General features: G+C 58.4%; 1 protein-coding gene and 1 pseudogene across 1 annotated transcript; one reads left to right on the forward strand and one right to left on the reverse strand.

Annotated features, from left to right (window-relative positions):
* Positions 1 to 134: 134 nt before the first annotated feature.
* Positions 135 to 4,957, reverse strand: CDC42EP5 (CDC42 effector protein 5). The gene is made up of 3 exons (XM_087826942.1): positions 4,761 to 4,957; positions 4,449 to 4,555; positions 135 to 1,017 (listed from the first exon to the last, which is right to left on the reverse strand). The coding sequence occupies exon 3, from the start codon at positions 1,015 to 1,017 to the stop codon at positions 556 to 558; it is 462 nt and encodes a 153-aa protein (XP_087683068.1). The 5' UTR covers positions 4,449 to 4,555; positions 4,761 to 4,957; the 3' UTR covers positions 135 to 555.
* Positions 4,958 to 12,369: 7,412 nt separating this feature from the next.
* Positions 12,370 to 24,380, forward strand: LOC107544229 (leukocyte immunoglobulin-like receptor subfamily A member 5; annotated as a pseudogene).
* Positions 24,381 to 25,251: the final 871 nt, after the last annotated feature.

Below are 25,251 nucleotides of genomic sequence, written 5' to 3' on the forward strand. Positions count from 1 at the left end.
TCCGCAGGTTTACCTGCTCCAAGGCCCTGGGCGCCCGCCCCGCCCCGAGTGCGCGCGAAGCCCCGCCCCCGGCGGACCGAGCGGCCGCCCGGCCTCGGGCTGTGCGCGCCGCGTGCCCTCGGCCCCTCCCTCTGCGGGCGCCGGGACCGCCAGGCAGATGAAACCGACCTTCGTAGCTCAGATTTGACGCCAAGGCCGCCCTCGCACTTGAGCCAACACACCTTTGGGGGACAAGGGGCCCTCCTCCAGGGGACCACGCCTTTTCCCGGACGCGTCCAGCCAGCAGCGGCGCTCGGCCACAGGATGAATGGCCGGGGCTGGGGGACACCGCCTGACCACGCCCCGGGGCTCTCCTAAAGGGTCTGCCTCGATCTGACAGGTCCGGTCTCTGCCGGACCAGAACTCCAGGTGGCACACCTGCCCCTTAAAGGCGCCGGGACCCCATCACCCCTCTTCCCACGTGCACAGTGAACAGACGGAACAGGGGCGCAGGCCTTAGTCGTTTATGTATAAAGAAGTGGGGTGCGGGAGGGCGAGGGCGCGGGCCACCGGAGCCTATAGGCCGACGACGTCGTCCAGCTCGAGGTCCGCGTTGGGGCGGCGGCGAGCCCCGGGGTGCTGCGCCCCAGAGCCGGGGTCCGCGTCGGGCTTGGCGGCAGCCGCCCCCGGGCGCTCCGCGTCCATGACGCCGAGCACCGCGTCCAGCATGGAGGGGCCTAGGTCCAGGTGGAAGGACAGCAGCGGGTCGGCGGGGGCGGGCGCGCGGAGGGCGGGCGGCGGGGGCTGCGGCACGGCGGGCGGCGGGGGCGAGCGCGGGGCCCCCGCGGGCGGCGCCCGGGGCTCGGGGGGCGGCCCCCCGCCGTGGCGGCTCAGGAACGACGTGTCCCCGAAGGCGTCGCCGCCGCGCCCCACGTGCAGCGTGTGTCGGAAGTCGCCGAGCGGCGCGGAGATGGAGAGGGCGCCGCGCTCCGGCCGCTTCTTGGGCTGCGCGGGGCCCAGCTGCTTCAGCACCGGCATCTGCGGGGGAGGGGCGGGTCAGCGCGGCCTCGGGCCGGGGCCCCTTTGCGTGCCGCGCCCCCAGCCCTGCGTCTACCTGGCCGTCCCCAGGACACTCTCCACAGGGGCAGGATCGTGGTGGGGAGGGGGGGTTACGCGCACTTTACATGTGGGGAAACTGAGGCTCCCAGAGCCCCCCCCCCAAGTCATATCTCGGATTCAACTTTGGGTCTGGTTCCCCTAGAAACTAACACTGGAAGTTCCTAGAGGCCAGGCAACCGGCAAGCCTCTGGAGCGCTCCCAGACTGGGCAGAAAGCCCGCCTGGGGCTCCTGAGCCCAGGGCTGCGGGCCCAGCGAGCGCAGCGGGCGCGGGGCCTGCGGGCCGCGCACTTCCGCAGGCCGGGGAGAGCGCTGACATGTTTCATCAGTTTTTAAGTGTCCGGATTATATTTGTTTATCCCAACGCCGTGGTAAAATGCGACTTCATCTACAGGAAGCGGCCGGCCTGAGGACTCTGCCTGGGGGCTTCGGGTGGGCCTGGGGACCTGCATTTAGGCGCAGTGCGTCCGAATGAGAACGACCGGGTTTTGACAGACAAGAGGATGTCCCGCCTTTCGCAAGGCGCTGGTACTAAGGCACATTTCTCTACCTTAAAAGACTGGCCCAGTGGCGCGTGTGAAGCGGGCAGCGCCCGAGCTGTAAGCTAGGTGTCCTCCGGCCACGTGGGCACACAGGGTTCATGCTACATGGGCACGCCTGCCAACCTTTGCCCACATCCTGTAAGTTGGCTGCTTTTATGAAACTTCTGGGAGGGCCCTTGATGACCTTCTTATTAACAGGCGCTGTTACAACGGAGGCCGTCTGTTAGAATTGAGGCCGCACCCTTTGCCAGCCCTATGGACTGGGACAGGTGGCAAGGCCCATCTGTTTCTGTCTGTGAAATGGGTAAAATGCCACTAGCTTCCTTCCGCGGCGCACGGAACCGCTCAGAGAAAACTACACGGAGAACTTTATTCGTAAGGGCGCCGGCCGATTGGTAGTGCTGGTGTGGGGGAGCCGGGTCTGTGCCCCCAGACGATCACGGAGGAACAAGCTTTAGATCTGATGGGCTCCGATGGGGAAGGCCAGCCAGCACCCTGGGAAATACCAGTGATGACGCAGCGAAAAAGTAAAGCCCATAAAGCCCAAGCACTTGAAAATCGCAGCCGGGCCGGTTGTGGGACGTGCCCTCCCCCTGCGCACACACACACTCTCTGCATTTACCTTCCCGGGAGAACCAGGCCCGCCTCACCACCCGGGCAGTGTTTCTCAGGCCTCCCTGACCTCAACCCAGATAAATAAATATGTTTTTATTGCAATCAGCGCAAACAATTGCCACTCCTCCCCTCTGCCCTCCACGTAAGGGGGAAAAAATGCACAAAACAAGACTGACTGTTATAACCTGCTAGGCACCTGGATATTTTCAATTCTGATCTTTTTTTTTTTTTTTAAGGCTGACCTAGCCCTGGCCAGTGTTGCTCAGTGGTTAGAGCGCCAGCCCGAGTACTGAAGGAACCTGGGCTCGATTCCCGGTCAGGGGCACACACCTGGGTTGCAGGTTCAATCCCTGCCCCCGGCTGGGGGCGCGGGGCAGGCAGCCAACCGGTGTGTCTCATGTTGATGTTTCTCTCCTCCCCCCTCCCTCCCACTCTCTCTAAAAAATTAATGGCAAACATATCCTGGGGTAAGGATTAACAACAGCAAAAGATGCTGCCCTCTCAGTGCCCAGCATTACTCTCCTGTGAGTTACAGGTGGAAAGAGCCCAGCTCAGGAAGCCAACTGCCCGGGTTTCGATGCGCCTGTGCCCATCGCCTGTGGCTTTGGGCAAGTTCCTGAACCTTTCTGACCTCGTTTCCTCATCTTGAAAACGGAATGGTACTCACAGGACACATCATAGTCTCTGCAGGGACAGGTGAGACGGGGGCGGGAAAGTCAGCACAGTGCCCCGCACACAGCAAATGCGCGGTGTGTACCTGCTCCGGGCAGCCCCACCTTCGGTCACAGTCCCACGTCCCAGACCAGGAAACGGACCTCAGGGAGTATGCGGCCTGCCCGCGGTTAGGCAGCCAGCTCCGCGGGGCTGCGGAGTCCAGGGTCACCGCTCCGGCTGCCTCCTGGGCCCCCTCCCAGCGCAGCCCGCCCCTCGTCCCACCCGCCAGAGCCCTGGCCGGCGAGGGCACCGCCACTTCCCAGCACCTGGCGGCGCCGCAGCGCCTCGGTTTCCGACATCAGACGCACCTGGGCCGCTATTTCCTCTGCAGTCCCCCGAACCCACCTCCTCAACCCTAAACCTCGGCTGGCGGAGCTGAAACCAGGACTCGGAAGTCGGCCCGCAAGGGTGGCCGCTTACTTCCCAAGCGCTCCTCCTGGCCCCGCAGACGGCCCAGCTCATGTAATCCTCACGTCATCGCCCCCCCGACCAGCCTTCCTGCGTCACAGGTGTGGTGGCTGAGGCTCAGAGAGGTGGGGCCACTTGCCTGGGTCACACAGCAGCGACGCCGGGGCTGGATCCGGGAGCCAGCAGAGGAGCTGCCGAGTCCACACCCATAGGATGGGGGGGAACAGGGTGGGCGGCTGCATCCCCGCGGAAAACACGCTGTTTGGATTTGCTACAAAGGCCAGGGGTTTCCCACACCCCGTTTCCTGCCCCGCCCCCTCCAGATGAGAACAATGATGGAAATGGCTTTTGGTTTGTTTTGACACCTCTCGGGTCAGCTCAGGGGGCCGAGACCTTCGCTTCTCCGAGCCTCCTGCCCTCTTTTCTTTTAAAATTACTGACTTATCTGAGAGCGCGCGCGCGAGACGCCGCCCTTGTCCCACTTGCCCACCCCACCGCCTGAGTCCCGTACGTGCCCTGACCGGGATCGAACCCGCGACCTTGGCGCACGGGGAGGACGCCCTAACCGCCGGCCCGGCCTGGGCTCCTGGCTGCCAAAGACGTGGAGGCTCCAGCCTCCCTCCGGCGAAGCTGTGCGCCCCTGCGGTGAGGACCGGACCAGAAAAAGCCGTCCCCCGGCCAAGGCGCCTACAGAGGGGCCCTTGTTTGTGACGAGCGTGACGCGGGCAGAGGGGCAGGAGCCAGGGCGGGCCGCGGGCCCGCAGCCCCCGCGCCCTGGGCTGCGCCCCTCCCCGCGCCGCGCTCCAGCCGCAGAGGCGGGGGCGCAGCTGGGTCTCCGGGTCCCCTCCCGGCCCCAGCTCCGCCAGGACGGAAATAACAACCCGCCCCAGATCCGGCCCGACTGGTTCCCAGCCCCGTGGGAGAGGCGGCCGGGGGGACCCCGCAGGGAGGGACCCCGCCGCTCCGGGCTGCGGGGCGCGCTGCCCGAGGCCACGTGGCTGCGGCTCCCCGGCGGCCGGTCCCGCTTCCCTCCGGACCCGACCGGGCGCCCGGCCCACACGGCCCCCGCGTACCTCGCGGTCCTCGCCGAGGGGCCCGGCGCGCTCAGGCTCGGCTCGGCTGGGGCGCCCCGTCCTGGGCCCGGAGCCCGCGCCCTCCGCTGCTTCCTCCGGGGTCTCACCTGCAAAGGAGCGTCCCTGCGGCACCTGGGAGGCGGCGGGCCCCGGGCCGGGCCGCGGCGCCACCTCCGAGGCCCTTCCCTCTCGGTCCCCAGAGTCGCGGCTCCCAGCCCTCCCCCCGCAGCCCAGGACTCGGGTCCCCGCCCCTCCCCGCTCGGGCCCGGGAGTGTGTCCCCCCCGCCCCCCCCGGCGTCGGTCCGGCTGTACCTGCACCCGGGCTGGAGCGTCAGCCCCGCTCGGGGGCCATGGTCGGAGCCCAGAGGGGCGCGGAGTGGCCACCCGGTCCCGCTCAGCGCGTCTGGGGCCGACGGGGTTAAGGCCCAGGCCCCGCCCAGCGCCCCCAACCCCCCCTCCAAAAAAAGTTTGCCTCTAGGATTTAAAGGACCAGAAAGCGGCGGTGGAAGCGCCGGGGCCCCTCGGGGCGGAGCGCGGGGCGGGAGGAGGCGCGGCCGCGGGTGCGCCGGGGACTCCGGGGGATGCGCGGGGCGCGCCCCCGGCCCGGCCCCTCCCCCGCCCGGCCTGGAATTTCCTGGAACTGGGGAAGTCTGGCCGCTGCGCGGAGTAATTTCTTCCAGATTGCAGCTGTGGGGAGGGTGGGGCTGAGCGGGAGAGAGGGACAGGGAGAGGGAGGGAGAGGGAGCGAGACGGAGGGAGACGGAGGGAGACGGAGGGAGGCAGAGGGAGGCAGAGCGACCGGCTGTGGGGCCGCAGGGCGCTGGAGGTGGGGGTCTCCGGGGGCAGCTGCGACCCTGCGCTGACTTTCCTGCCAGGACGTCGGGGCCTGAAGCTGCTCGTCCGCAGACCGGCCGCGGTGACCGCGAGAGCCCGACGTGGTGCTGGGAAGACCCCCCAGGCAGGGGCGGGTGTGAGGGGGCCCGACGTGCCCGACGGCAGGGGCCCGGGGCGGAGGCCGGCTGGACGCGGGGAGACCGAGGCCCCGGAGGAGGCCGCCCCGTGCGAGAGCGAGGCAGGGCCCGAGGGGCCGAGAGGCTGGGGTTCTGGGGCTGGGGGGCTGGGGCTCTGGGGCTGGAGGGCTGGGGCGCTGGGGGGCTGGGGCTGGGGGGCTGGGGGGCTGGGGCTGGGGCTCTGGGGCTGGGGGGCTGGGGCTGGGGAAGAGCCCCTTGAACAGACTGCGAGGAGATGGGGTTGAGCAAACTCTGGCGGGAGCAGCGGAGTCCGCGGAGCCCGAGGGAAGGAAGAGCGCGCGGAGCGGCCGGGAGGCCGGCGGAGTCCGCCGCCTGGTTTCGGGGAGATCAGCTCCTCAGCCCCTGAGAGCTTAGCCTTTCCCTGGAGGCTGTGGGGGCGCAACCGGGCAGGGTAAGGCCGGCAATAAGGGCCAGGTCCGCGTGGGGAAAGGTCCCTCGGGTCCCTCGTGGGGGACGCACTCAGGGCCGAGTTTAAGGTGGGGGTGCGGGTGGTTGCCCCAAACTCAGCACCCGAGGTAAATAACGTGCTTAAGCGACAGCTTTGTATTAACTATTTTCAATGATGTTGAATTCACATGAAATAAAACGATCCGTTTAAAAGTGGCATTTGGTACGTTCCCAAGGCCGGGCACCCGCCGCTTCTACCCAGTAGCTAAGGCCCCATCACCCCAAGGAAGCCCCGCGGGGTGGGGGCGCTGGCCATGCTCCCCGCTGCCCACCTGCCTGTCCTGCATTTGCTCCTTCCCGGCACCTCCTGTGCCCGGGCTCCGGGCGCGAGGTCTCCCGTGCCCCGCTCCTCTCCCCGAGCACCAGGCCTTCCAGGCTCATCCACGTCCCAGCACCTGTCGGTGCCTCATGTTGTTATTTTTAAAAGCCTCACCTGAGGGTGTGTTTATTGGCTTTCGAGGGAGGAGGAGAGAGGAACATCGATGAGAGAAGCATCCGGCCGCTGCCTCCTGCACGCCCCTCTCCAGGGTCCGAGCCTGCAGCCCCGGCATGTGCCCCGAGGGAGCCACAGGGGCCAGGGCACCGCCTCGTTTATTGGGCCACAGGGCGGCCAGGTGGGTCCTCGGCCTGGGGCTGCCGGCTCCCAGCTCACCCGGTGCTGGCTGAGTTCACCTGCTGTGGCCAGGGCTGAAGTCCTGGCCCCGGCTCCGTCGGCTGGGGCCTGTGGGCTCCACCGGCTGCCTGCGTTTTTCTTGTGCTCTCCATGTGGCCCTTCCCCAGCGACAGTGGGCTGAGTTTCTCTCTTTAAAAAAAAAAAAAATGTTTTTATTGATTCTAGAGAGGAAGGGAGAGGGAGAGAGAGAAACTTCGATGTGAGAGGTAAACATTGATGGGTTGCCTGGTTGCCTCCTGGCCGGGGACTGAACCCACAACCCGGGCATGTGCCCTGACTGGGAATTGAACCCGCGCCCTTTCGGTGCCCAGGCCGATGCTCAACCAGCGGAGCCACATCGGCCAGGGCGCGAGCCCCTCTTCTGCTTGGAACTCCCCTGATTCGCGGGCCGGCTCCCCTCTCCTGCCGCCAGCCAGGGCAGGGGCTCTGGGCTTGGGGCCCTCGCGATTAGATTGCGCGCACCCCCAGAGCAGGCGCACCAGCCAGGGCTCCAGGGAAACAGAGCCAGTGGGAGACACTTATATCTACATATGGGCACGTGCACCTCCATGTATATTAAGGTGCATTATTAAGATATCGATAAGGTATACCTTTATATGTATCATATGTAAAATATTAACTTTTGCTGATCAAGTAATGGTAACAATATCCATGTACGTTTGGTAACGGATATGTATCAGTACCTGGTAGTCAGTAGACGTTATCCATACCGTGGAACATAAACACCCCTGCGTACACGATTCCTATGCAGGAGTCGGGTTTTGCAGCGCTCGGAGCTGGCAAGGCCCCAATCCGCAGGACGCGCGGGAACTCCTCTGTACAGCAGTGTCCACGCAGAACCTCTTCCTCCGCAGGAAAACCCGTTTTGCTCTGCAGGCCCTTCCGCTGACTAGGTGGGGCCCACCCACGCTCTCGGGGCAGCCACCTTACTCCGAGCCCCCGGCTGCCAGCGTTAACCGCACCGCACGATGCCCCCCAGCAGCGCCTGAGGGGCCCGGCTGAGTGGCCAGGGACCGTGGCCCGGCCGAGCACAAGCAGAGAATTAACCGTCACACCACGATAGGCCCCCGAACTTTTTTTTTTTTAATGCTGTTAATCCTCACAAGGATATTTTTTCCATTGATTTTTGTTTGTTTAGAGAGAGTGGAAGGGAGGGAGGGCAGGGAAGAGAGAGAGAGAAACATCAATGTGATTGAAACACAGTGATTGGTTGCCTCCCGCACCCCCTGACCTTCTGATTGAACCTGCAACCCAGGTACATGCCCTTGACCGGGAATTGAACCTGCGACCCTTTGGTGCTCGGGCCAATGCTCTAACCACTGAGCAACACCGGCTAGGGCACCCTCCTTGTCTTAGGTGTGTAACTTTAATCACATCTTGAAAGTGTTACTGATTTTGAACAAGGGACCCCACATTTTCCTGTGCAATGCACCCCCTCCGATTAGGTAGGTGGTTTTGGATTGAAGTGCAGAAAGAACAGAGGCCTGGGACCAAGCCTCCGAGAAGGGTGACAGTCGAGACGTAGAGGGACAAATTCCCAGAAGAGGGATCGCTGGGCCCTAAGGCAGCTCCACTTTAATGTTTTGAGGCACCTCCACGCTGTCTCCCGCTGCGGGGCACCATCTGCCTTCCCACCAGCAGTGCCCTGGCCCCCCCCCCCCCAGCACGTGCTGTTTGTGGGGTTTTCATGGCGGCCGTTCTGACAGGCGTGAGGTGGCGTTTTATTGTGGTTTTACACACCAACGACGAGTGGGCATTTACGCCGTGGAATACTACGCAGCTGTGAAAAAGGAGCTCTTAGCCTCTGCGAGAGCAGGGAGGGACCCCGAGAGGATGCTGCCGGGGGAAGGAAGGCCGGCAGCGAGAGACGAGCACCCCGTGATCTCACTCATATGTGGAATCCAACGGGCGCAATAAACTGATGAACAAAATAGAACCAGAGGCCTGGAAACGTGGAGCAGGCCGACGGTCTCGAAGGGGACGGGGACTGGGTGAGAGAAAGTGGAGAGGGAACAACCCTTATGCTCGCGGCCGCGGACGCAGGCAGCCCCGTGGTGAGGGCAGAGGGAGGGCGGGGCTGCCTGGCCGGGCTCAAGGGGGGCAGGGGGCTTCTGTAATGGTGTCAGCAATGAGAATAAAGCAACTATAGGTATATTTAAAATAGATGTTTAAAAAGCACAGAGAGTGATGAGAGGTTCCAAGGACAGAGAGACCTAATGACCCTGACCCCGTACAGCGAGAGGGGCAGAAAATGAGAGAGAGAAAGAGAGAGAGACACACAGACAGACAGAGAGGCGGAGCAAAGCGGGGAGAGGAGGCGGGGACCGTGCCGGCAGAGGGAGCCCGAGGAGAGGCTGTCAGGCCAGGGAGGGACGGCAGCCTGGCCGCTCCCGGAGCAGCCGAGCTCTGTCCCTGGAGCTCCCCTTCCTTGCAGCCCCCTCGTGGGGCAGCGACCGGGTGCCCTGCAGCCCAGACCCCAAGCAGCTGCCCCTCCCCTGCCCGCCAGCCCTGCGAGGAAAGTTCCTGGGAGCCGACTGCAGGTCCTTTGGAGGAAGGGGTGCCTTGGCGTCGTTAGAAAAGCTGAGGGAGTGGGGAATTCCTAGAGATAACTGCTGCAAACTCAGGGCCGAAGTACCACGAGCCCGGGCCTTCCCTCTGGGAGTGGCGCAGGGGGTTCGCTGCCCGACGGGGCGGGTGGGGTCAGGGAGGAGCCCCTGCGTTGGCGGCACACAGGCTCGGCTTCTTTTAAAAAATTAATCTTTATTGTTGAAAGCATTACAGATGCCCCCTTCTTTCCCCCCTTTAACCCCCCACCCGCCCCACCGCCCAGGCCTTCACCACACTATGGTCTGTGCCCCGTGGTTACGCATTTACCTATAAAAGTTCTTCGGTTCCCCCCCCCCCCCCCGAGATCTGTCTGTTCCGTGCATCCGTGCCTCTGGATTTATTTTGTTCATCAGTTTATCAGGCATCATTTTAAGAAATCCTCTCCTGAGGGTATGTTTTTTTAATTGATTTTTTTAGAGAGAGGAAATGAGGGAGGGAGAGAAGCACCGATCAGCCGGTTGCCTTCTGTATGCAGGCATGAGGTCGAACCCTCAACCTTTCCGCGCACAGGCGGGTGCCCGGGCGGACCGAGCCCCGAGCCTGGCCCAGGGCGGGACGTCCTGGTGTCGCCGGAGAACTCACCGAGTGGGCCCCGGGCGGCTGGGCCTGCGGTGCCAGGAGGCCCGGCGAGCTCCTGGAGGGCCCCGGGGGCGGGCACCGGGCCGGCGCCGCCGCCTCCCAGTGTCTCCCCAGCTCGCCCGCGGCTCGCACGGGGCGCCTTGCGTTTGACTCCTGCGTGGGGGCCGCGCAGAGGACCCAAGACGGGCTGGGGGGGGGTGACCCCGCAGGCTCTGGCCGTGGTGCTGAAACCAGACGGGCGCGAACCCGACTCAGCACCACGGACAGCGGCCCCCCCCCCCCCCCCCCCCCGGGGGGCCAGGCGGTCCAAGAGGGACGGGATCCGGACACAGGTCCGAGCTGCTGGACTCACCCAGAGAAGGGGCCCGGATTTTGCAAGAGGCAGGGAGACAGCACGTGGACCAGGGCAGCGTGGCCCCAGAACGCCGTCATCTGGGGGAGACAACCCCCTCCAGGCGGGCACTGGGGCGGGCACACAGGCCGCCGGGCGCGGCGCCTCCGCTGCAAGGGCGCTGTGGGCGCAACGAGGGCCCCGAGAAAGGCCGCCTGCCCTACACACGCACATCAGCACATTCCCCCGTCGCCGGGAAGTTCACGGAGCCTAACGCCTGCCAGCCAACGTGTGCCTTGGGTGCATCCGCAATCTTGTGCAGCCGCGGCCTCCGTCTAGTTCCAAACGACTTCTCCTCACCCCCAAAGAGGTCGTGTACCCGTTGTCTCAGGGGAGGTCCGCCACGAAGCAGAACCAATGGCATGCGTACACGCAGAGAGCTTTCCTTCACAGAACGGGCTCACCCAGTTACGGAGCCTGGCAAGTCCGTGTCTGAAGGGTGGGCTGGCAGGCGGGGCACCCAGGAGGGCTGACGTTGCAGTTCCCTCCAAGGCCAGTCTGCCAGCAGAGCTCCGGAGGTGAGGCCCTTGCTCTCTTCACCTGATTTGATGAGGCCCACCCACGTTATGGACGGCAATTTCCTTAACTTCTGTTTCTTGGAGGCCCTGGGTCAGCTGGGCTGGGGAACAGGGATTCTGGGAAGATCAGAGGGTTGGGGCCAAGGATCATAATGCACATGAGCCTTGATTCAACAGTGACTGCTGGGTTGGGTCACTCCTGGGCTTAAGCTCCAGGTCGGGGAAGAGCCACAGGTCTGTGCCCTTGGAGAGGTTCAGTGCCACCCAGCCCAGGAAGACATGGCAGCCAGCATTGCAGACACCCCCTCTGTCCCTACCGAACCTCCCCCGGCTGACCCGGGACCATGAGGAAGCCCTTTCCTAGCGGGCCCAGCTCTGCCTGGGACCCTGCCTGGCCCTGCAACCTCAGCGGCCATCCCATGGGGCCGTGACCCTGGGAAGCCTCAGGCCTTTCCCTCCGGGTCCTGACTCTCCTCTGTCTGGTCCGTGTTGGCCCCTCCCCTGAGAGGTCATAGTGATGTGACGCGATGTGAGGGACGGTCACAGTGCCTGTGTTCTGCGCCATAAATGGACCCAGCGACGCCCATCAGGGTCCTGACGGGAATCCAGCCACCAGCCCAGGCCCATCTGGTTCTTCCCAAACGCAACCTTCCCAGAAGCCCCACTCACCAATGTTGGGACAATAGAACCATTTCTTTGGTGCGTTTGCTTCTGTAGACTTAGGAACTTTGCATTTAGAAATAACTGAAGCCAGCTGGGAGTGCAGGGAAGTGCGGGGATCACAGCCCATGGTCACAGGACACAGAGGGGTCCAGAGGGAAGGGCATTGTGCCTGAGCTGGGTGCCACCTGCCCTGAAGGGCATGAGGGGGGCAGGCTGAGTGTCTGTCCTCCCAGGGCGCACTCAGCTCCCTGTGCACTCCCAGTAACAACATGACGGTGTCGGAGTTTCATGGTTTCCCTTTTACAAGTGAGAAACTGAAGTGTTTTGCATACGAAAATGTGTGGTTTGTGGGTAGTCAACTTGTGAGGACCAGATGACAAGCCAATATGTTTTCCTGCCTGTATTATCTATGTTTCTATGTATTTAAGTATCTATCATTGTATCTCTCTAAGTATCTATGTACCTATCTACGTAACTATATATCTAAGTGTCTATTTATGTAACTTTCTATGTATCTAAGCATCTATTCAACTCTCTGTATTTAAATAATTATGTAATTATCTATGTATCTATCTATGTACCTCAGTATCTGTTTATATATCTGTGTAACTATCTCTATACCCACCTATGCATCTATGTATTTATCTATGTAACTACCAATTTGTGTATCTATGAAACAATTTATATATCTATGTATCTGAGTATCTATCTGCCATCTATCATCTACCTATCAATAATCTATGTCTGTCTATCTCTGATTAATTAATACTATGTGGGTTTTATCTGGACCTGGGTTCATCCTGGTTATGGAATATCTCACTAGAAACACCTTCTGGAAACCAAGGCCTCTCTGGACCCAAAAAGGGGAAGCTAGAGTGGAGCCTGGGAGCAGTTCACCACCCTTCCTGCAACCACAGAAATGAGCCCATGACTTGGCCCTTGCACACTTCCTGACAGGCAGGGCCCCGTCCTCCCCCCCATAGGACAAGGCAGTTGGCGAGAGAGGCTGGCCATGAGCCCCCGTCCCACCGCCCTGCTGGGCCTCGGTGAGTCCTGGAATGAATGGAGGGACCGCATCCCAGGGACGGGCAGGGTGGTGGCTTGGGGAGGCGCCTGTATCCCTGCTCAGTCCCGACTCCAGTCCAGGAGACTCATGGTCCCTCCTGGGCTCTGTCCCCTCAGCTCTGGCCCCATCCTAAGTCTCACCACGGAAGGTTCGGGCCTAGAAGCAGGTCCCTGGGCGTGGGGACAGGTGCAGGCTGAGCACCTGATTGGAAGAGGGGCTGGGGATCTGCCTGGAAGAAGGGTTGTGCTCGGAGGCAATGCTGAGGAGGGTGGTTGGGAAACTTTCCGAGACGGAGCCCGCTGCCTCCATGAAGGCCCCCTGATTGCAGCCCCGGGAGAAGCGGGCGCAGGGCGTTTTGCTCACTAGACCTTCTCTTGCAGTGTTCTGTCTGGGCCAGATGATCCACAGGCACGAGGGTGAGTCTGCCTTTTCATTTGGTTTTGCACAATTTAGTTTTATTTTCAGGCACAATGTTCCTCTTCCCTGGAGTCCTTCGCGGTGCATCTGCAGCTAGAATGAGGCCCGGCCCCTGTGTGGGACCCGCCTGCTCTCACGCCCTCTGGCTCATTAGCGTCAGGGACCTAACCTTCCTGCCACTTTCACAAAGGCCATTCCCCCCAGGACCAGGACCTCCTCCCAGGCTGGGGCTCCGGTCACTGGGCTGGGCTAATTCTTTCCTGGCCCCGGGGCTGGCTCAGAGCCTCCCCCTCTGACTGAGGCCGGTCAGCTCTGCCTCCCTCGCCCAGACTCCCGCTCACCCCAGGGCGTCTGGGCGGTGGCTGTGGGTTTGCATAACCCCCGCGGGCCTCTGTGCTCCCTGGGCACCCCCAGCTCACCCCAGCCCGAGAAGGCCGGGCCCTGGCACCCCCAGCCCACCCTCAGCCCGGGAAGTCCGGGCCCCTGCGCCCCGTCTTTCTGATGGGGGAGCTGAGCGGCAGTGGCAGGAATGAGAAAGCGATGGGGGGGGTGGGGGGGGTGGAGCACAGCCGGCAGCCAGGCCTCTGTCCGAATGCAACGACACTTGGGTGCCATCTTCCTGTTTCAAGGCTGCACCCCCCCCACCCCCCGCCCAGGCTGGTTTGGACACTGGGGTTTTCAGGAGCCTCAGTGACAAGGAAGTGGAAAGGCCGAGGGGCAGCTGGCAGATGCAGAACCAGAGCTGAGGGCCCCTCAGGGGACGGCCCTGGCGCCAGGATCCTCACCCGCTGGTCCTGTGAGCAGATCTGGGCTGGGCCGCACCCCACGCTAGACTCCCAGAGGAGCCCTCAGCCCCATTGGTCCCCCAACGTCCCCCAGCTGCCCTTCGGGCCCGGCCCAGGTCATTCGCACTGTCACAGAGCCCTGCGTTCCTGTCCCCACAGTGACCCGGCCCCCCTCCCCCTCTGCCCCCTCCCAGCCGTCTCTGTCCCCCTAGAAAGTGGCTGTGGGCAGGGAGACATGCCCCGAGCCCCAGGCTGCTCTGACACCGCCCGAGTCACCGCGAGAAAAGCCCACGGTGCCACCAGGACTCAGGTCCTTGTGTCACGTGGGGAAAGTCACTGTGCAGTGATGAGAACTTAGCCACCGGGGGGGGGGGGTATTTTGGGAAGGGTGGTGGAAATGGTCTGCACTGGGTTGGGGTGATGGTTACACAGCACCCTACTTTTGCAAAAACCACGGAAGTGTGCACTTGAAACACGGCGACGGGGAGGTGTGGAGATCTCCTGACAGACCCGAGACCGCTCTGCTTCCTCCCAGGGGCCCTGCCCAAACCCTCCATCAGCGCTGAGCCAGGCCCTGTGGTCCCCCGGGGACAGCCCGTGAGCATCGTGTGCCGGGGCCCAGACAGGGTTGACATATTCCGCCTGGAGAATGGAAGACACAGTGTTTTGGATCAGACAGTTGTGTCTCAACCTGGTTCACTGGGGACAGAGGCCACATTCCACCTCCCCGCAGCGAGCGAAGACACCGCCAGCAGTTACCGCTGCCTCTATAGAAAAGGGGGCGCCTGGTCTGAGAGCAGTGAGCCCCTGGAGCTGAAGGTGACAGGTGAAGACGTCCCCTCCTCACCCTCAGGTTTGTCCCAGGTCCCTGCACCCCGTCGCCAGCTGTGTCTGTTCTCAGGCTCCCTGCCCTCCTGCTGACCCCCAGCCCCATGGCCCCCCTGCCCCTCTACACTCATGACCCTCAACCTCCCCATCTGGCTCAGGGCCCTAAGGCTTTGGTCCCATCTGGACACCACGGTGGCCTGGGCACTGAGCCCCAGCACAGAGTGGGCACAGAGCTGTCAGGTGGGGACAGAGCCCCTTCAACGGGACATGTGTCCTTTCCCTCAGGATGGTGTTAAACTGTCCCTTCCACTGGGCCAGACTCTGTGGGCTCAGGGAATGTGTCACCTGGGGTGTGGTCCACCCTCCATTAGGCAAGTCACGTGGTTCATGGGGTCCCTGACCAGGGCTGGATGGTGCTTTGGGAGATGTTTTGGATGAGACTGTCCCCAGCTGGGTGTGGTCAGACCCTGAGACAAACTGGAGTGAGGGTCCAGCAAGGACATGGACAGGGAGGGAGGGAGAGAACATTCTTCCTCTAAAACTGAGTATTTTCTCTTTTCTCTTAATCCTGCTGTCACTCGGACATCCCATGGGTGGGCGCACACTCCCAGGGGTGGCCCCCATCGTCCAGGCCTGGGGGTGTCCACCCAGTTCATCCTGACCCTGTCACCTTCACTGCCCTGGGGGACTGGGGGGCACAATGGCCCTGCTAGGTGAGATCAGAGTCCAGGACGTGTGACCCTGTGGCCAGGTGAGGTGGCTCCCACCCACTCAGTTCTCCATGGACCAGGGACCAGGTGCTCTGTGGTTCCCTTGCCCCCTTCCTAGGAGCCCCTGGGGACCTCAGCTCCCCCACCGGAGCCCCCTCCTGGGCCGGGGAGTGGCGACCTCAGCCTGGGACGTCCCCTCCTCGGGGATCAGCTGAGCAGTGGGGTGGCAGTGGGCATGGGTCCTGCTTCTCTCATGGCGGGTGGGCACTCAGCAGGCAGGGACACTCTGCATCCTTAACAGCAAGAGGCCTATTCACCCTGGGGTGTTGAGAGCCTGGAGGGGAGACTCCCCTGGACCCCTGAGTGAGGCTGATGAATGACAGGCCTAAATTTTCCAGCTGTTGCCTGCCCTGGGCTCCTCTAGTTGACTGGCTGTGAAACCTGGGGGTGTGGACCCCAGGGTCTCGATTTGGGGGTTGTAGGTATCTATGGGGCAGGGGCCTGGGTGCTCCCAGTGGAGGGAGGGTCTCTGCAGGGCTCAGGGGGCAGGGCATCGTGAGAAGGGGGAGCAGTTGTCTGAGACATCCGTCAGCCCTTTCTGACTCCTAGGGCCACCCTGTGAAAGCACTGCCCCGTCCCCAGGAGCAGGCTCCCAGCCAGGTAAGTCATCTGGGAGTGTGCTAGAGGGAGTGCTGGCAGGACAAACGGATCCTCCCCAACAGACAAGGAGGTCCTGTCTGATAGGCCCTGGACGTGGCCGCGTCTTGTCCACCTGTCAGTGACCCCCTGTCCTCTGCCTCCAGCCCCTGCCTCCTGGGATTACACGGTGGGGAACTGTGTCCGCATCGGCCTGGCGGGCGTGGTCTTGCTGATCCTGGTGGCGATTCTGGCGGAAGCTGGGCACAGCCAGCGCAAGTCCCCACACGGACCACAGGGTTGAAGACAAGGGAGTGCCCACCAGAGAGATTAGACCCCCAGGCCCCAGAAGATCACACTGGAGCCCAGGAGCCCAGAGCTGCCCCCGCTGAGGGCCTCCTGGGAGGCTGCCCTTCAGGACCGCACCCATCCTCGGAACGCAGGGTGCTCGGCGGTGACCTGGCCTCTCCTGTGTGGCCCGTCTCGGGTCTCCAGGGTTTGGCTCCAGGCCTGACGCTCACCATGCTCACGGCCCCCCCTCCTTCCTGGGCCTCCTTCTCTCCAGGTTTTGAGAGGCCCCAGGTCGCTGCAGCCCAGCCTCCTCCCCTCCTGCTGTTACAGAGGCTCAGGCCATTTCCCCTGGTTCAGGCCTCTCCCTCTCGCGGTCTCAGGGTCTGGGTTCCCTCCCAGGACCACCCGCCCAAAGCCCATGCTGGGCTTTTCTACTCCCCACCCCCTTCCCTCCTCCGGGAGCCCCACCTTCCCAGCTGCTTTCTGGGAAATGGGAACCTGCTGCTCAAGGCTCTCAGTCCCACTGACACCTGTCACCTGTGGAACTGCTCCTGCCTTGGGCCCCACCCATCCCACTTCCCTGTTCCTGGAGTGGTCTCTGCCTCCTTGGTCTGTTTCCTTGGGTCCCAGCTAACTGGAGTCAAAAGTCCAGGGAAGGAAACGTGACCCCAGACCACAGCGAGGTATCACCGCACGCTCATCAGGACGGCTGTTGTTAACATTTTTGCTTTCAAGCGATGGTACTGGACTTACCAGGGAGACCACTCCACTCCGTAAGGTATATAAATGTCTAATCACTGTGCTGTACACTTGGAATAATATATTGTATGTATGTCAACTGTAATTGAAATATAAATTTAAAACAAGAATCTAAATAAAGGAAAGTAACAAGTGTTGTGAGGAGGTGGAGGAATGGGGAGCCCTTGTGCCCCTTGGTGGGGATACAAAATGGGAATTTGTATGGCTGTTCCTCAAAGTTAAACACGGAATTACCACCCGGTCCTGCAACCCCTCTTCGGGTGCCCACACACAGAAGGCCTTTATGGATTGAGGTAACTAGGTGTTCTGTTTGTTTTTTGGATTGGAGGATCTAGTTCTTTCTATAGTTTGGAAATTTCTCACCCATTAGTAGTTTGAATAGACCCTCTTGCCGGAGCCCGCCGGCAGAGTCGAACGGTCCTGAGGAAGGGGTGAGGATGAAGAAAAGACAGACACAAAAAAGATGGGATCGGGAGGGCTGCAGCTCATCACTGCTACCAGCTGCCAGCCCCGAGTTTATTTTCCCAGCTCAGTTTATACAGACACTATAGATTTTGCTGAATAGCGCCCCACCCCGCATTCCTTTACCTTGCCCATATGAATGCTCTTTAGAGTAAACATCCTGCCTCCTGCAGGAGCTCAGTCCTTGGTAACTATCTTTGTCTCGGCTTCTAATGGGAACTTTTGGGGAGGATTAAGTCCTAGGCCAGGTATGTGGCTTGGCTGCCCTTTGATCCTTCAGGCCGGGACCAACATCCTGATAAGCCTTTCTGGAATTTATGGCGCAAGCTAAAGCAGCATCGCCTTGGTGCCTCAAGGTCTGGGTCAGGGAGCAGGAGAGCACATCTGCAGCTCACCCAGGCAGCTCCTCCGTGCCTGGGGCCACAGCGGCTCCCCACACTCTCTGTTCCCTTCTCCCTCTCTTCTTCTTCTGGTGTGACTATTATTCTTTTATTACTCTTTCTGATGGAGTCAGATAGTTCTTGTAGGGCTCTTTCATTTTTTTAATGCTCAAGTCTCTTTCTTCTTCCCTCTGCATCATTTCTAGATTTCTATCTTCGATATCATTGCTCCTCTCCTCCATTTGGTTTGCTCTTTCCTATGCTCACTAGTTCATGCTTCATCTCTTTCACTGAGTTCTTCATCTCCAGGATTGCTGTTTGGTTCTTTTTTAAAGTTCCCATCTCTTTAGTGAAGTACTCATTTTGTTTGTTAAGTTGTTTTCTGAGCCCACTATATTGCCTGTTTGTATTTCCTCGCATCTTGTTGAGTATTTTCAGAACTGCAGTCTTGAATTATCTATCATTTATGTCACATATTTCCATGTCTTTAAGTTTGTTTTCTGGAGATTTTTCATTTTTGAGCTGCCTCACTACCTCGGTTACTCAGGGCATTTGATGGATTTCTTCTCTGTCTAGGCATCAATATGTAGATTGCACTTCTCTAGCAGATTAACAGGAAGAGGTCTTTCTATGACTTTCCAGTAAGTGGCGCTGAATAACCTTTTTTTCTTCTTTTTTTAAAGCTCTGTGAGATCCCAGCGCTGTCTCCCATGACCTCTGTGGTTGTGTAGCAGTGATGCATTGGGGTGGGGGTGGATCCCTCTAGGTTCTGTGTTATTTTACACTTGGTAATGGTGGGGTTCCCCCTGTGTTCTGGTCACAGAGTGTACCATTTTCTCAGGGAAGAATGTGGGTATGTAGTATTAGGTCTTGGGCATGTTCTCAGTTGCACAGTTAATGTGGTCCACAATCCCACATCGAGGCCAAAGGGAGGTGATCTCTGGGAGGTCTTATAAGGGGAGGCACCCAGGCTTTGTGGCTTTGTTTCACTGTTTGAATTGGAGATCACCCAACAGAAAACCACAACTGCTTTCTGGGCTCAACCATAGCTATTGCTGCAAGAGACTGGGGGTATCAGCGACAACCAGGTTCCTGCCCTCTCTGGGCTGAGCCCCAGGCGACCTCCCAGCTGCTGGGCTGCATTTCTGGCTCATATCAGCCCCACTCCCTATTTGATCCACCTGCCCACCTTTAGATGTTTCAACGTGCAGACCTCTCAGGCGTGTTTGTGCATTGAGCGGGGAATCCTTTGTTGAGATATGACTGTAAAGACTGCTGCAACTTCTAGGGGAGACACCAAGGGAATCTCTCAGGCTGCCATTTCTCTTACATCACCTCCTGTGGTGTCTCAAAAATCGAACTTCGGTCACAAACACTGCGTAGATGTTGCTTTGTCTTTGTGGCCATATGTATGTCTTCAAGGTAGATTACTAGAGAGAGAGAGTTGACTAATTACATAATCTAGTGGATGGGACAAAATAAGCACCCTTCCATTTTTGCTCCTTCCTGCCACGTGTGACCTGAGTGGCTGCCTCCCCACATCCTCTCTGGTAGCATTTATGGTCACAACTGGAAATGCTCCAACGTGGTAGACAGCAGTTTTCTCCATGTGGCTTTCACTGGAATGTCTCTTGTTATGAATGACCTGAGCGTCTGTTTACATGACTGTACATTCTCTGCGCATACTTGCTGTAAACCTGTGCTTAATATCTTTTAATTTCCTTCGCATTTTGTTTAGGCATAATTCACATGCTGTGCAATTCTCCCATTTCAAGGTGTAGAATCCAAGGTGTGTTTTTTGTTTTGTTTTGTTTTTTAAAACTATATTTGCAGAGCTGTATGGTATCACCACAGTCAGTTTTAGAATAGTTTCATTATGCCAGAAGGAAACTGCATAGCCATTAGCCACAAATACTGTTAGGTTTTTTGTTCGTTCATAGGCAACCACGAATCTTTCTATCTCTGTAGATTTGCCTATTCCTGACATTTTGGAGAAGCTAAACCATACAACATGTGGGCTTTTATTACTGGCTTCGATCACTTAGGATAATGTTTTCAAATTTCATCCATGTTGCCCTGGCTGGTGTGGCTCAGTTGGTCGAGCATCGTACACTGAAGCATCATGGGTCCAATTCCCAGTCAAGGCACAGAACCAGGATGAGGGTTTGACCCACAGTTGGGAGTTGGGGCACGAACAGGAGACAGCAGATCCCTGTTTCTTTCTCACAGTAATGTCTCTCTCTCTCTCTCACTTGTTTTTGGAGGTGATGATGCAGTTTTGTTTGTTTTGGCTAATCTGAGATTGGCAAGCACAGCATTAGAATCTGTGTGGTCCAGCGGTGTATTCTTGGGACAGGCACATTGCAAATCCTCAGTGAATATGGGCTGATACTGGGTCAAAGGGGGGTTCAGGCCAGAGAGACAGAAGCTCATGGGTAAAATGGGGCCTCAGGCGCGGCAGAAATGTCTGCAGAAGCCTGCTGCCCCCCCCCGGCCCCAGCCCTGAGGAAATGAGCCAGCTCCAGGCAGGGGCTGTTCCCTTTTGTGGGGCTGCTGTCCTGGAAACCCCGTGACGGACGACTAGCCTCGGAGAGGCCACACCCTCTGTGTCTCTCTCCCCTGAGGGCACTGTGGTCCCCTCCATCTGCACAGTCAGGACCAGAGAGAGGGGACACCATGACCCCCACCATCACAGCCCTGCTCTGCCTCGGTGAGATGAGAGGAGGGGGAGGGGAGCCCTGCTGTGTCAGGAAACCGCAGGACTCAGGAGGCTCGCGGGAGGGGGCTCTGCTCAGGATGAGGGCAGATCTCTCACAGGGACTCTCTTCCAGGGCTGAGTGTGGGCCTGAGGACCCCAGTGCAGGCAGGTGAGTCTGTCCCCAGGTGTCCCAGGTCCCACTCCTCACTGGGCACACTGGGCCACACACCCTAGGCAGCTGGGGATGGAGAGTGATAGATCGAGGTTAATGGGGGGGGGGGCATCTGGGAGTTTGGGGCTGAGAGCTAGGAACTGCGGGTGAGGAATGTCTTCTGACCCTGCCTCTGGTTTCCTTCCAGGGACCCTCCCCAAACCCACCCTCTGGGCTGAGCCAGGCTCTGTGATCTCAAAGGGAAGCCCTGTGACCATCTGGTGTCAGGCAACCCAGGAGGTCACGGAGCTTTGTCTGGATAAAGAGAGAAGCCCAGTGGCCTGGGACAGAAAATGCCTACAGATGCCCGGGGACAAGGCCAAGTTCCCCATCGCATACATGACCCAGCATTGTGCAGGGAGATATCGCTGTTACTATCTCAGCCCCAATGGCTGGTCAGAGCCCAGTGACCCCCTGGAGCTGGTGGTGACAGGTGAGAGGACACTCAAGGGTCCCAGCCTCAGGCTCTGCCCTCAGGAAGGGGGTCTGCTCTCAGGGTGTCCCCCTCTCACAGCCCAGGCCTAGGGGACGTGAGGGAGGTGTGACCCCATCTTACACACTGCCCCCTCCTCTCCTAGGAGCCTACAGCAAACCCAGCCTCTCAGCCCTGCCCAGCCCTGTGGTGACCTCAGGAGGGTATGTGACCCTCCAGTGTAGCTCATGGCAGGGATTTGACAGGTTCATTCTGACTAAGGAAAGAGATCATAGGTTCTTGTGGACCCTGGATTTACAACCATAGCCCAAGGGGCAGTCCCAGGCCCTGTTCCCTGTGGGCCCTGTGACCCCCAGCCACAGGTGGAGGTTCAGATGCTATGGCTATTACAGGAACAAACCCCAGGTGTGGTCACACCCCAGTGACCCCCTGGAGCTCCTGGTCTCAGGTAAGTCTCATTACTGTCCCATCCATGGAATGAGGCACCAGGCAGGTTATAGGCATCTTTGCTGGGAAGGGAGCCCTTGTGAGAGGGTAGGGTGAAGGGAGCACAGGGGCTCCTGGGCCAGAGACACAGAGACAGTGAGACACGGGGGCCAGGACAGGTGAGAAGTCAACGGGTTCAGTCAGGAACCCAGCCTCTGCACAGGCCCAGCTGGGGGCTCTCAGGTGGTGAGGTCAGAATGAAAGTGCAGGGCCCAGGGAGGGAGAGACAGAGAGAGACAAGAGTTGGAAGGGGAGAGGAGGAGACTCAGAGAAAAGAGAGACAGACAGAGAGGAGGGTCCTCAGAGAGAGGCCTGGGGACTGTCAGGTCAGAGCAAGGTGGGCAGGCGGCCCTCACCCTCCCTCCCTCTCTCCAGGGCACCTGCCTGACAGACCCGCCCTCTCGGTGCAGCCAGGCCCCAGGGTGTCCTCAGGAGACAACGTGACCCTGCTGTGTCAGTCACAGAGCCAGAGGGACACTTTCCTTCTGTCCAAGGAGGGGCAGCTGATCCCCCCCGAGTCTTAGATCAAAGCACGGAGCTCAGCCGTCCCAGGCAGAGTTCCCCATGAGTCCTGTGACCTCAGCCCACGGGGGGACCTACAGGTGCTACAGCTCAGTCAGCACCAACCTCCACCTGCTGTCCCAGCCCAGTGAGCCCCTGGAGCTCCTGGTCTCAGGTGCAGGGCCCCTGACCCTGTCTTTCTGTATTATATAATATATGTATATTGTATACATATATGTATATTATACATGTATTATTTACATATTTATATATAAACATGTAATATTGCATATGTAAAGATACACACATAATACCCATAATACACGTCTTTGTATATACATACATACATAAAACTATCTATCTAGATAGCCTGTAACCTTTTGGAGAGTGAATGAATGAATACATGAAATAACAAAAGAAAATCAGTTGAAGGTTCTCACTGCAGACTCAGGAGTCGAGGGAACAGGCTGAGGTTGGGCAAAGACTGATGTAGCCCTAGGTGTCCGCTCCTATTTGTTTCTGACCCTCAGCAGCCCCTGGGCACCAGCCTCTCATCCACAGATCCAGGACTCTCGCCTGAGGGTGAACTCGGGGCTCTGATTTTCAGGAGATTAAGTTTGGCTTGGGCTAGTGCTCCGGACTGGTAAGCGATCAAGAAAAAGCCAGACTTCAAGAGTTTTTGAACATGTTCACTCTCAGCTTGTGGCATGGGGCGTGGCAGAACCCTTTATGTTTTTAAGATCCAAAAACTAAGTCTAACTGTGAGGAAATCAGAGACACGAGGGTTGCCACCTCACCCATAGCTGTGCAAGGTATGGTCGTGAGAGTAGATAAAAACGCGGGTGAGCGGGGGGATATAACAAGTTAGATCCTTGAGTCGATGCTGGGCAGAGAGGCTTTCCGCTCCTCATTCTCTCTGATTTTTTGATTCTCAGGGGTTCCTGTTACTATCACCCCGTCAGTGCAGACCCCAAATTCCACAAGTGGTAAGTAACCAAATCTGTTCAGCTTGGGGACTGGGGAGTTCAATGGACGGGGGTCCAAACATTTGCTCTGGGAGCTGTTTTTTGCTTTTTTTTTTTTTTTAATATGTTTTTATTGATTTCAGAGAGTGGAAAGGAGAGGGAGAGAGAGAGAGAAACATCAGTCATGAGTCATTGATCGGCTGCCTCCTGCGCACCCCCTGCTGGGGATCGAGCCTGCAATCCGGGCATGTGCCCTGACAGGGAATTGAACAGCGATCTCCTGGATCCTAGGTCGATGCTCAACTGCCGAGCCACACCGGCCGAGCTCTGGGTGCTGTTTTGAGTGTGACCTGCTCCACCCCCCATGACCTCTTTCTCCCATTGTCCCCAGGTCCCCAGCTCCCAGAATACACCGTGGAGAATCTCATCAGCATGGCTCTGTCTGGATTGATCCTGGCAGTGCTGGGGGTGTTTGTGTTTCAGGCGTGGCACAGGGAGAGAAGGCCCCAGGGGCAAAGTGAAGACGGAGCACACACATTCCTCAGGATCTGTAACAGAACCTGAGAGCCACACCACACAGGCAAGGTTGTGATGGCAAGGTTCTGAGAGTCGGAGCCACAGGCTGTGTGAATTCTGCCCTGAGGACCTACAGGGAATGAAACTGTTGTTAGTGCTGGAGACAGTGACAGGGTCTGGGGATGTTCCTTGGGGGAGGCTCCTCCACCATGAACAGTGTCCTTGCCTTGCTAGCTCCCGATGCTTGGCATCTCTTATTCTCCATGTCAATGGCACAATGCTGCGTCCACATGGAGAGATTACGTTCATCACTCCACTCCTGTCTCAACTCTGTTCCTACACTGCATCGCAAATATCTTCTTTATAACGTCTACATTCCCTGGTGTGAGTTGCTCCATGCCTTTAGCTCTAAGTGCAGAGGCTCAGGAAATGTGATTGAGTAACTAAATCAATGGACTGAAATTCACCTCCAGCCTGGAAGGTGAAGCTGGCAACACTACCCCAGGACCCTGTCTGGATTCTGTGGGCTCCTTTCTCTTCACCTGGTGCTTTCTGAGTGGCTCCTCCCACCACATCAGCACTTGGCATCCACACTCTCCTGCATGCAAGTGACTGCCCACCCGTGAGCCTCTCTTGACTTCCCGTGTAACTGGTAGTGATGTGATGATGGCTCCTTCAGGGCTGTGGTCCCAATGAAATGAGATTGTGAATTCTAAGATGTTAAACACATGTTTGTTTGTTGCTGCTGTTGTTTGTTTGCTGGGAGCTATAAATGGGCAACGTATCTGAGCCACTTAGAGCAGGGGTTAGCAACTTTTTCTGTAAAGGGCCATCCAGTAAATGTTTTTGGCTTTGTGGGCCTTAGGATCTCTGGACTAACTACTCCGTTCTACCATTGTAGTGTGAAATAAACTGTGGGCAACATGTAAGTGGACATCATTGTGCTTCAATAAAACTTTATTTGTAAAAAATGGATGAGGAAGCAGATTTGTCCTATTGGCCTTAGTTTTCTGACCCCAGACTTACAAAGAGTAGAGGATGGTTTATGAATTTTGCTCAATATATATTAGTATCATCATCACCATCACCATCATCACTAAATCATAAACATCATCATCACCATCATCACCACTATCACCATCATCATCACCATCACCATCACCACCATCATCACCATCACCACCATCATCACCACCATCACCACCATCACCATCACCACCATCACCATCATCATCATCACCATCACCACCATCACCACCATCACCACCATCACCACCATCACCACCATCATCATCACAATCATCACCATCATCACCATCATCACCATCACCATCATCACCATCACCATCACCACCATCACCATCATCATCACCATCATCACCATCACCACCATCATCACCATCACCATCATCATCACCATCACCACCATCATCACCATCATCACCATCACCACCATCATCACCATCACCATCATCACCATCACCATCATCATCATCACCACCATCATCACCATCACCATCATCACCATCACCACCATCACCATCATCACCATCATCATCACCGTTATCACCATCCCTATTACTATCATCATGATAACATCATCACCATCATCAATATTATCACTATGCTTTAACTCTGACATTAAATATTGAGCTTTTCTTAAAATAGTGGGTGACACAATCTCCAATATTTCCTTCTTCCTGTGCTAGAATTAAATTCGAACCCTGCCTTATCTTGGAGAAAAAGTAAA

Source organism: Miniopterus natalensis, chromosome 18 (genome assembly GCF_054644295.1).
Source record: "Miniopterus natalensis isolate mMinNat1 chromosome 18, mMinNat1.hap1, whole genome shotgun sequence".
NCBI classification, from domain to species: Eukaryota; Metazoa; Chordata; class Mammalia; order Chiroptera; family Miniopteridae; genus Miniopterus; species Miniopterus natalensis.